Genomic DNA, 11741 nt, shown 5'->3' with positions numbered 1-11741 from the left:
TCGTTCTCGGCTGTACCTTCGGATCCTCGGCGTATGGGCCAATTCGTAGAATTTAATTCTGGAGCAGGCCGGCCTTCCATGCTACAGTCCAAAGGCCCATATGCCCATTTGGGTCCTTTTACCCCCCACAATTACATTTTTATATACTATCTTTAATTCTTTTCAATGCAATATGATAAAATTTAACAACCAAAGTGAAAAAAAAAACAACTTAAAACACAATTGAATTGTATCAACTTAAAGTAGAGTTCTAAAAAACACAAAAATTTCTCAACCCAAGGCAGAGATGCAAAATATATATATATATATATATATATCACCAAAAATTGAGAGAGCAAGGGAGAGAAATAAATTTGTTTGTGAAGAAAAATTATGCATATAATGGAAAAGAGAATGCCAAATTTATACTAAAAGGATAACAATAAGAAGAAACAAAATAAAGGGAAAGAAGAAGAGTGATATTAAGAGAGAGGATAGTGGGGAGATGAAAATATAAACGGTAAGCTAAAGGTTGGAGAAAGTGTAAATGTTAAAAAAAGTGAGTACAATTTAATTTATTTAAATTTAAATAAAATATTATATGTTTAATTAAAAAAAGAAAATATAAATAATTTAATTATATGGAAGATATGACTGAGTTTAAATATTGAATTAAATAAGATGAAAAGATTAAAAAAGTAAAAATAATATATATAAATATATATAATAATAATAATAAACACCAAATTACCCAAATTATGTTATGTAATAGAATAATATATATTATATTCTTATATATATATATATATTATCTTTTTTAATTTTTTTATAATGCAATAGTATAATATTTAACAATTAAAGAGAACAAAAAAAAAAAAACTCAAAACACAAAACTAAATTGTACCAACCCAACATAGAGTTATAACAAACATAAAAATTTATTAACTTAAGCAGAGATGCAGAAAAAAAAAATACTCCAAAAATTATTGTGTGTGTGAGAGAGAGAGAGAGAGAGGGAGGGAGAAACAACCTTTTCTGTGATGAAAAACTATGCAAAAAATGAAAGTGAGAATAACAAATTTATAAAAAATGATGTGAATATGAAGAGACAAAATAAAGAAAAATGAATGAAAAGATAAATAGTGCCATTAAGGTTAAAGGTAGTGGAGAGATGAAAAAGTAAGGGAGAAAAAAACGAAAAGACAAAATAAACAAAGATGAAAAGTGATATTAAGATTAAGGGTAGTAGGGAGATAAAAAGGTAAATGCATGAGAAATATTGAAAAAAGTGTGACTATTAAAAAAAAAAAGTAAATGTTAAAAAATAATTATAAAAAACTTAAAAAAAAAATGATAATACATTAATATTAAACGCTATGATTGAGCGTTTAGTAATAGATAGATATAAATTTACAATGAAAACCACCTTTTCTGTATCTTTATTCTCTAGCAGTCACATGTTTGCTTTTGGCCACTTGTTCTGTTCTGTTCTATATATATGATGACGAAACGTATCAAGTCATGCAAAGTCCATCAAGTCTTGCAGACTTGCACACCCATCTTCTCCTGCGGAAACTGAAACATCCCACAAAAGCAGCACAAAATAATGGAACTTGTTGACTCTTCAAACCACGGTATGCCAATCTTGTTCTCACACTACTACTCTTCACTCATGTACTCAGGTACTGATTTTCTCAAGAAACCAGTTTTCCTACGTGGATTTTCTGGTTCTTTACACCTGGTATTGTTATTTGTGTTGTTTATCTCATGGGTGTGCAACAAATTCAAGGTGGCTCATAGTGAAGGTTCAAAGGAAAGGTTTAATAACAGCAAGAGCTTGTGCTATAAACTGGCTCAAATTTGTTGTTTGGGTGTTTCTGTGTTTAGTCTAGTGTTGTGCTTATTGAGTTACTTTTATTGGTATAGAAATGGTTGGTCTTATGAAGGGTTAGTGACTCTTTTGGATTTAGCGCTTAGAACACTTGCTTGGGGTACACTTTGTGTTTACCTGCGTACCCAGTTGTTTAATTCAGTTAAGTCAAAGTACCCTTTTTTATTGAGAGTTTGGTGGGGTTTCTATCTCTGCATTTCTTTTTATTGCCTTGTCATTGATGTTGTTCTTTCTATAAAACATGTTAGTTTACCAGTTCAAAATTTAGTATCCGATATTGTCTCTGTTGTTTCGGGTTTCTTTTTCTGTTATGTGGGGTTTTTTGGGAAGAATGACGGTGAAGATACCCTTCTTGAAGAACCTCTTTTGAATGGGGATTCTAGTAATGAAGCTGAGTCAAATAAGTCCAAGGGGAATGAAAATGTAACCCCTTATTGGAATGCTGGATTTTTCAGCATTCTTACTTTTTCTTGGATAGGTCCTTTAATTACAATTGGCAATAAGAAGACATTAGACCTTGAGGATGTTCCTCAACTTGGTCCTAGAGATAGTGTATTTGGGGCCTTCCCAAATTTTAAAAATAAGCTCGAGGCAGAGTGTGGTACAAGTAATGGGGTGACCACACTGAAGCTGACAAAGGCGTTAATCTTCTCGGCGTGGAAAGAGGTTCTCTTGACAGCCTTCTTTGTGATTATTAGCACATTGGCTTCCTATGTTGGACCATATTTTATTGATACTTTTGTTCAATACCTCAATGGGCGACGGAGCTACAAAAATGAGGGCTATGTTCTGGTTTCAGTGTTCTTTGCTGCAAAACTTGTGGAATGCCTCGCACAGAGGCACTGGTTCTTTAGGGTGCACCAAGTTGGAATTAGAGTCCGATCAGTATTGATCGTAATGATCTATAATAAAGGTCTGACCCTTTCATGCCAGTCAAAGCAGGGCCACACTAGTGGGGAGATCATCAATTTCATGACTGTTGATGCTGACAGAATTGGTGATTTCAGTTGGTATTTGCACGAGATATGGATTGTTCCTGTTCAAATTGTTATTGCATTGTTAATTTTGTATAGAAATGTTGGGCTTGCTTCAATTGCGGCTTTGATTGCAACCGTATTTGTGATGTTGGCTAATGTTCCTTTGGGCAAATTACAAGAGAAGTTTCAGGGCAAGATAATGGAATCAAAAGACAAAAGGATGAAGGCAACGTCTGAGATTTTAAGGAACATGAGGATTTTAAAGCTTCAGGGATGGGAGATGAAGTTTCTGGCTAAAATCATGGAGATCAGGAAGACCGAGGCAGGGTGGCTGAAGAAGTATGTTTACACATCGGCAATGGCCTCTTTTGTCTTCTGGGGTGCCCCCACATTTGTGTCTGTGGTCACTTTTGGTACTTGCATGTTGATGGGGATCCCACTTGAGTCAGGGAAGATATTATCTGCACTTGCAACATTTAGGATTCTTCAGGAGCCCATCTATAGTCTTCCTGGAACAATCTCAATGGTAGCTCAAACTAAAGTTTCTCTTGATCGAATTGTGTCCTTCCTTTGTCTTGATGACTTGCAGTCTGATGTGATAGAGAGGCTTCCAAGAGGTAGTTCTAATACAGCAATAGAGATTATTGACGGGAATTTTAGTTGGGATTTATCTTCCTCAAGTGCAACATTAGCAGATATAAATTTGAAAGTGCAACAAGGCATGAGGGTTGCTGTTTGTGGGACTGTTGGCTCAGGCAAGTCAAGTTTGCTTTCCTGTATCCTAGGAGAAGTACCTAAAATATCTGGGACTGTTAAGTTATGTGGGACAAAGGCATATGTTGCTCAGTCACCTTGGATACAAAGTGGCATGATTGAAGAGAACATATTGTTTGGTATGGAGATGGAAAGAGAAAAGTATGAGAAGGTCCTTGAAGCGTGTTCCTTGAAGAAGGACTTAGAAATTCTCCCATTTGGTGATCAAACAATCATCGGTGAGAGAGGAATCAATTTGAGCGGTGGGCAGAAGCAAAGGATCCAAATTGCGCGTGCTCTGTACCAAGATGCTGATATCTATTTGTTTGATGATCCGTTTAGTGCAGTGGACGCTCATACAGGATCCCACCTGTTTAAGGTAATTTATTTTTCCTAATCTAATTCTATTATATTCAGTGTTGAATGATTTTATCTTCTATTATGTATATATGGTTGTCTTTTATTTTTATTTTTTTCATTTATAAGTTACACAAGAACCTAGAGGATTTTGAACCAATGACCTTACCCTCCTGCTGTTTTAATGTTAGAATGAATTCCCATTTGAGCAGGACCTCAGTGATTGTTTTGTACATTATTTTATTGATTTACACACTTGAAGATGGGTTCTTGTGTTTGAGTTGCGGTACTTCAAAATCTATGCAATAGCATTTCCCTATGTTTGTTTTGTATTCTGTGCTGGTTGCCTAAGTTCTTTTAAATCATATGCACTTCTATATGGCAGGAATGTTTGCTGGGACTTTTGGATTCAAAAACAGTTGTTTATGTTACTCATCAAGTGGAGTTCTTACCTGCTGCTGATCGTATCTTGGTGAGCTATTCAAATTTAGTTTCCTTCCAGCCTTTAATTTATGATCTTAACTTGGATGGAATGTTCCCCTCTTTTCTTTTTGGGAGTTTAACTTATAAGTTGTTGTTAGGTGATGAAAGATGGTAGGATTACTCAAGCTGGGAAGTATAATGATATTCTCAATTCAGGAACTGATTTTATGGAACTCGTGGGAGCGCATAAGAAAGCTTTGTCAGGACTTGATTCCACCGAGGCCGGGTCGGTTTCTGGAAGTATGAGCAAGGAAGCTGGAAATCTGGATAGTACTAATTGGGTTGTGGAAAAACAAGAAGATAAAGGGGTTCAAAATTGTAAAGAAGATGATGTAGCCAGTTCAAAAGGACAGATTATCCAAGAAGAAGAGAGAGAGAAAGGTGGAGTCGGGTTTTCAGTCTATTGGAAATTTATTACTATGGCATATGGAGGAACTCTTGTGCTAATTATATTGCTGGCACATGTTCTCTTTCAGACCCTTCAAATTGGAAGCAATTATTGGTTGGCTTGGGCAACTCCTGTCTCAGAGGATGTGAAACCTTCAGTTGATAGCTCTACCCTAATGATTGTTTATGTTGCTTTGGCCATTGGAAGTTCTTTTTGTGTCCTTGTGAGATCCATGCTTATTAGAACAGCTGGATACAGTACTGCCAATCAACTCTTCAGCAAGATGCACTTCTGCATTTTCCGTGCCCCCATGTCATTTTTTGATGCCACTCCAAGTGGTCGAATTCTAAGCAGAGTAAGTGGAAAAATGCTCATGATTCTTCTTTGTTGGGTGCTTCACGCTTAGTTTCCAATATTTTATATATCTTTGTTCTTAAGTTTAAGTAATGCTGCCGTTTGTTCTTATCCTCTCTCTCTCTCGGGCACACACACACACACATTAACATTCTTTCAGATAAATAAAATAGCTTTTAATATTTTGACAGTATGTTTCCTTGTAGGCTTCTACTGACCAAAGTGCAGTGGATTTGTCTATTCCAAATGAAATGGGGGCAGTTGCCTTCTCAATTATCCAGCTTCTTGGAATTATTGCTGTAATGTCTCAGGTTGCATGGCAGGTTTTCATCATTTTTATCCCAGTTATTGCAGCCTGTATCTGGTATCAGGTATACCTTTCTCAAAATATTGTCTTATGAATTCCGCTGAAAAATGGCCTAATCACATATCTCGGATGACATAAATGACATTACCATATTATCATGCTACAATATTTTTTATTTATTTATTTCTTCATTTTGTGCTTTTTATATGACATAAGCTTTTGTAGATTAAATACACTTGCTGTCATTTTTATATAAAATTTCTCGAAGTTGCTAGATAAATAATAACTTGTTGAAGAATATGTTTTGTTAAGATAGATGTTGCCAAGTTGCTAGATTGTAGTGTATTTTGCTGTGCCCTTTTTACACTTTAATTTTCAGAATTTTCTTTGTTAGAACTATTGAAAATCTACTAATTTCCAGCATCCATCAAGCCCAACTCCTGCTGTAATATTACAGAGTATTGTTGTCATTTTTTCTTTTGAAGAGATTTGTTCACACAAACTTGTATCATGCAGCAATATTACATACCTTCTGCACGAGAACTATCAAGATTGGTTGGAGTGTGCAAAGCTCCAGTGATACAACATTTTACTGAAACAATTTCAGGCGCAACAACCGTCAGGAGCTTTGATGTAGAATCAAGATTTAGGGACACAAATATGAAACTGGCAGATGCAAATTCTCGGCCAAGATTCAATATTGATGGTGCAATGGAGTGGTTGTGCTTCCGCTTGGATATGTTATCTTCCGTAACATTTGCGTTCTCCTTGGTCTTCTTGATCTCTATTCCAGAGGGAGTCATTGATCCAGGTTTGTAATTCCCATCTAGTGTCTTACTAACTGTCTTTTTGTAACTGTTGTTAAGGTAATGATGTGATTGTGGGAGTGTGATTACCTTTCACAAGCATTGATGGCCTTTCTTAAGACCCTTTTTCGTGTGATTTGGCTTCATGTTCAAAAGGATGTGGTTCATTATTGACTTTCAATAGAATGGAATGGAATAGAATAGAATACATTTGGGCAAATGGAAAGGAATGGAAAAGAAAGTAAAGAAATGAAATTAAGTAACTTTGTTTGGAAGTTTTAAATTAAAGGAATGGAAGGTAAGTAATTTTATTTGAGAGTAATATAAGGGTTGAATATATAAGAGTATTTTAGGAGTTCTAGTGAAAATTTCATTAAACCCCATTTTATTCACTCTGATTTCTCTCAATTTTCTAGAGAATGTAAAATTGAGGTTTTGATGTAATAGAGAGGAATGAGTGTTCCCTTTTACCCATTTCATTCCCTTCCACTAAAACTTCTAAACAATGGAATGGACTTTCCATTCTCCTTCTCCCAAACAAGTGAAATGAAGGAAAATTTTAAAATTATTCTTTTCATTCCTTTCCATTTTATTCATTTCCCTCCTTCCAAACAACCTATAAGACTACTAAATTATAATACGTCAATTATCAAAAAAGATGTAAAGTAACAAGTAAATTGACGGAAAGCATCAAGTTGCAATTGAACTGAGGATTTGAGAATTCTACCAAATAACAAGTTTTTTTTTGTAAGGCTAAGGGATTCAAAAATCTACCAGGTTACAAAGCTACCAATCTACCACTAGAAGTATGAGAAACTGTAAACTACTGTTACACAAGATTTGAAGGATTTTATTCAACTATGAACTACAAATTTTCCATGAGTCTAATAATGCATCATAAATGATAGAGTAATGATTACAAGCAGACTACTTACTTGCATTAGTGCCTAACACTGATTTCTAAACTAGAAATACAGGAAATAAGATAACAAGTGAGACATGTCTTCAATGAGTGAGTCTTGCCCTTTCTTCATGAGAATCCCTCCTTTTATTGAGAAAAAGTTGTAGTTATTTCCAGCCAATAACTACCCAACAAAGCAAGGGAGTAGTTTATTCACTTCTTAGTGACTGCCTTTCTTTTTCTACATGACTTCTACTTGAGTGACAAGTGGCTTCAAGTCTTCTATGTAATTAACTGATGTAGGGAACCAAGATTTTATGTTTTATTTTGCAATTGATATTGTTTTTTAATTTGAATTTTGAATTTGGTTATTAATGTTGAGGGTTTTTAGGGATTTAAAGTAGATGTTTTCCATATTGGTGTAATCCCCAAAACCCTATTTAATTAGTAGTCTTGTAATGGTGAAACACAGTTGAATTGGAATAAGAATATGATTATTATGATTAGAGAAATGTCTCCTCCCTTGTTTCTCTATGTTTGGTGGTGATGCCAAACACCCCTACGTGGTGATGCCTAGGGTTTGCAGGCAAGTTCTAGGTGGTGCAGCCTGGGGTTTGTTTTGTTGTTACTTTTTTAGTCTTTTATTTCCTGTTTTCTATTGTGTGCTGACCCATTGACAAGTGACATTTATTTCAACATGTAACAAAAATAGGGAGGTAATTTTTTCCTACCAATCAATCACTACTCAAGATAACAAGTAACTTGTCACCACATAGCGTAATTGTCAGTCACACATGGCGTAAGTAAAAAACTTACACATGGCATAGTTGCCAACTTACATGTTTATCTTTCCTAAGATTACAAGTGGCTTTATACCAACTTAAATTACAGGTGGCTTTATGCGAAATTGATGTCATTTTTATGTTACGAACGGAGTCCTTGCTATTATTATTATTTTTTTTTTTGTTGATAAACTTCAATATTTATTCAAGAAAGCAACCAACAATCCACCTTACAAGCTGACTTGATAACAACTGGTAGATTTTATCTATCATCACAGAAAGACTGACAAGACTCAAGACATAACCTGGCAGTAACATGGGCTGTAGTGTTACACTTTCTCTTGACCCAATAGAAAGAACAACAGGAAAAAGACTCAGCAAAACATAAAGTTACTCATCAAACAATAGTTTCTAATTGTTTTTTTTTCTTTGCTTTACTTTTTCCTGAAGGCATCGCGGGCTTATCTGTGACATATGGACTTACTCTAAACATGTTGCAAATGAGGGTAATATGGTTTCTTTGCCAAATGGAGAACAAAATTATATCAGTAGAAAGAATGTTTCAATACACTTGTATCCCAAGCGAGCCAACTCTTGTGATAGAAGAAACTCAGCCAGATTGTTCTTGGCCATCGCATGGAGAAGTTTATTTTCGTGATCTTCAAGTCAGTTCTTAGCTATTTATCACCAAATAAAATCATACTATGTATAGGTTCATTCGTGACCATATTTTTTTGAGATGTATTTCAACTAATGCTAATCGTGCAATGTAGGTACGGTATGCCCCACACATGCCACTTGTATTACGTGGCCTCACATGTACTTTCCCTGGAGAAATGAAAACTGGCATTGTAGGGCGAACTGGTAGTGGTAAATCAACTCTCATACAAACGCTTTTTCAGATTGTTGAACCTACTGCCGGTCAGATAATGATAGATGGCATCAACATCTCCGTGCTTGGACTACATGATTTGCGATCTAGACTAAGCATTATCCCTCAGGATCCAACCATGTTTGAGGGGACTGTAAGAAGCAATCTGGATCCACTTGAAGAGTACGCAGATGAAAAAATTTGGGAGGTAGGTTAGTTTCTTATTTGGTAAATGAAAGAATTCTCTTTTTATTACATTTTCCTCATAAATCAGGCAAGCATTGCTTTTAGGATTTTTAGTTAATAGATGGGACCTGCTAATACTATTTGTTTATGTTTTAGTTATAATTTTTCCCCTTAAATTGTTTTAGGCTTTGGAGAAGTGTCAACTTGGAGATGAAGTTAGAAAGAAAGAAGGAAAACTAGATTCTACAGGTTCGTCTTTTGCAGCTTCTTATGTCAAATATTTAAGAGTTCTGTTGTGGAAACATATTGCTTATATTCTTATCGACAATGTAGTTAGTGAGAATGGAGAAAATTGGAGTGTGGGTCAGAGGCAGCTGGTCTGCCTTGGCCGTGTGCTGCTTAAGAAAAGTAAGGTATTGGTGCTTGATGAAGCTACTGCATCGGTTGATACAGCTACAGATAATTTGATTCAGCAGACCCTCAGGCAACATTTTTCTAACTGTACAGTCATTACCATTGCACATCGGATAACTTCCGTTCTTGATAGTGACATGGTTCTGCTACTAAATAATGGTTAGTTTGACCATACGATTTTAAATTACTCCTATATCCTTTGTCTGTTTAGTTCTTTCATTTTAAGAATGATTTCATTGTAATCCTATGGTGAGATAGAAAGGAATGTGTGAAAGGGTTAGATCATTCTAGAAACCAAATCCTTTAAAACTATAAAGGATTCCTTGAATTCACAACAAAGACTGGAATCCACCAAAATAGAGACAATAAACTAACTAAACTTTTACTGATAAAATATGATTTCAATTGTAGTTTTATAGATTACAGCATATTTAAAGGCTTCCAAAAACCTATTTTCCTAGTGAAAACATTTCTACAGAAATTTTAAATCATGCATTTCATGATAGGGCTCTAATTTAACTAGAAAAACCTTAAAAATTACCTAAAATCAAGGAAATAAAACCCAACTAATAAAACTTTGAAAATTACATAAAAATTTCAAAAAATTAACAAAGGCTAAAAATGGACTCTATATTTTGTCTTAGAAGTTCTTCTTAATCTTTGTGTAGGGCTTATTGAGGAACATGATTCTCCAACAAGATTGCTTGAAAACAAATCATCATCTTTTGCTCAACTTGTAGCAGAGTACACTGTGAGGGCAAATTCGAGCTTTGGGAAGTAAAGTTGTTGAGATTATTTGTGCTCTATTCGACTCTAGCAACTTTGTTGACAATGACTGGAATTAAGTATTTCTATGGTCTTGTTTGAACTGTGAGAAGGATATCTGTGGGATTTCGGTGACCTAGCTAGTTAGTGGTTACTTTCGTACATTTTAGATAGGAGATTGTAATAATGGTTTTTGACAAGAGTAACTAAGTTGTAACTTTTATGCTTGAAATGACACTATATCTATTTTTGGCATATTCTATCAACAAAGATTTGTCCAGCTCATTAGGCTTAAGAGAATATATCTTTTATTTCTATTCTTTCCCTTCGTATTTATCTGGTTGAATTTGTTAAAGTACTCTCAGTTAAAATATCATCGAACCCACTGAAGTGAGTTTTATCTTTCAGGATAGAAATACTGGTTAACAATCAATAATTCAAGGAAGTGAGACTTAGGAACTAGATTGATTGGCCTTGTTGTGTCTTTACACTCTGTTTTGATACGCATACACTCAAAATTTGGTGAAAAAAGCAACACCAAAAGAGATTTAAAGGCATTAGCCCTTCACCTCACCTCAATAAGAAAAATGTAATTTTATCAAAATTCTAAAAACATTAAGTTGAAAATGTGACATAATTGTCAATGAAGCAGCTCCTCTTTAGATATTGAACTCTCCTCCTAAAGCATTACCGAAGAGGATCGAGTGGACTAAAGTAGACCGAACTAAAATGGACTAAATGGACCAAACTATACCTAATGGGACCAAAGTGGACTATTGGATTAAACTGGACAAAAAATGGAAAGAATGGACCAACGTGGACCAAATGGAGCAAAGTGAACCTAATGGACCGAATATACCAATGTAGACCAAAATGGACCGAAATAGACTAGATGGATCGGAATGCTATGTTGATGTGGTTTAACATGAACATAGGAACAATAAATATGCTTAAACTTTTAGATATTATATAGATTCAAAATTTTGACGACATATCATATGCATAAGACTTGAAGATTTTCTTATCTTATCAAAAAAAAAAAAAAAGACTTGAAGATTTTTTTTGCTTATGCAAAAATTCCTGACAAGGTGTAGCTTGTATTGTGAAAACTTGAAGGTGAGATGCAGCAACTTTTTTTTTTTTTTTTTTTGCGTTTGCTCTTGATGATAGTTCCTTATTATTAGACCAAAACACCAATTAGTTTTTGGTATAGGCAGAGATTGAACCCCAAATCTCTTATGTAACCATTAGAGATTTTACCAGTGTACTTAGCTGGAACCCACTAATGATGCAGCAAATTGGTGGAACAATATACAATATTTCAGATTGCGAAGAGTTAAGCCTAGAATTTCTTTTTGCCTAGAATAAATAGATTGATGATTAATTTTTTCTTCCTAGTTATTTTATACAAGCACTTATCACATGCAAGAAAATTTATATAAAGGAAGTAATAATGAAGAATTTGACTTTCAATTATCCCCCCCCCAAAAAAAATTCAATTATAAGTATTGGGAAATATGAAGCTTA

General features: G+C 34.6%; 1 protein-coding gene across 1 annotated transcript; it reads left to right on the top strand.

The window, feature by feature from the left end:
* Positions 1–1497: 1497 nt before the first annotated feature.
* Positions 1498–10514, top strand: LOC142641342 (ABC transporter C family member 3-like). Its single transcript, XM_075815759.1, has 10 exons — positions 1498–3979; positions 4343–4429; positions 4539–5183; positions 5389–5553; positions 6006–6300; positions 8429–8643; positions 8752–9057; positions 9221–9284; positions 9369–9608; positions 10118–10514. Exons 1-10 carry the CDS (start codon positions 1586–1588, stop codon positions 10228–10230), a joined length of 4524 nt encoding a protein of 1507 aa, XP_075671874.1. The 5' UTR covers positions 1498–1585; the 3' UTR covers positions 10231–10514.
* Positions 10515–11741: the final 1227 nt, after the last annotated feature.

Source organism: Castanea sativa, chromosome 6 (genome assembly GCF_040712315.1).
Source record: "Castanea sativa cultivar Marrone di Chiusa Pesio chromosome 6, ASM4071231v1".
Taxonomy (NCBI): domain Eukaryota; kingdom Viridiplantae; phylum Streptophyta; class Magnoliopsida; order Fagales; family Fagaceae; genus Castanea; species Castanea sativa.
The sequence above is the reverse complement of the archived record's forward strand: the minus strand, read 5'-3'. Positions and strand labels throughout refer to the sequence as shown.

Excerpts from the sequence above, each read along its gene's own strand:
- LOC142641342 (XM_075815759.1), top strand. The coding sequence starts at position 1,586 with ATGGAACTTGTTGACTCTTCAAACCACGGTATGCCAATCTTGTTCTCA. Across the intron at positions 4,430-4,538 it reads CTGCTGCTGATCGTATCTTG|GTGATGAAAGATGGTAGGAT; the intron begins GTGAGCTATTCA and ends AGTTGTTGTTAG. Across the intron at positions 6,301-8,428 it reads AGAGGGAGTCATTGATCCAG|GCATCGCGGGCTTATCTGTG; the intron begins GTTTGTAATTCC and ends TTTTTCCTGAAG.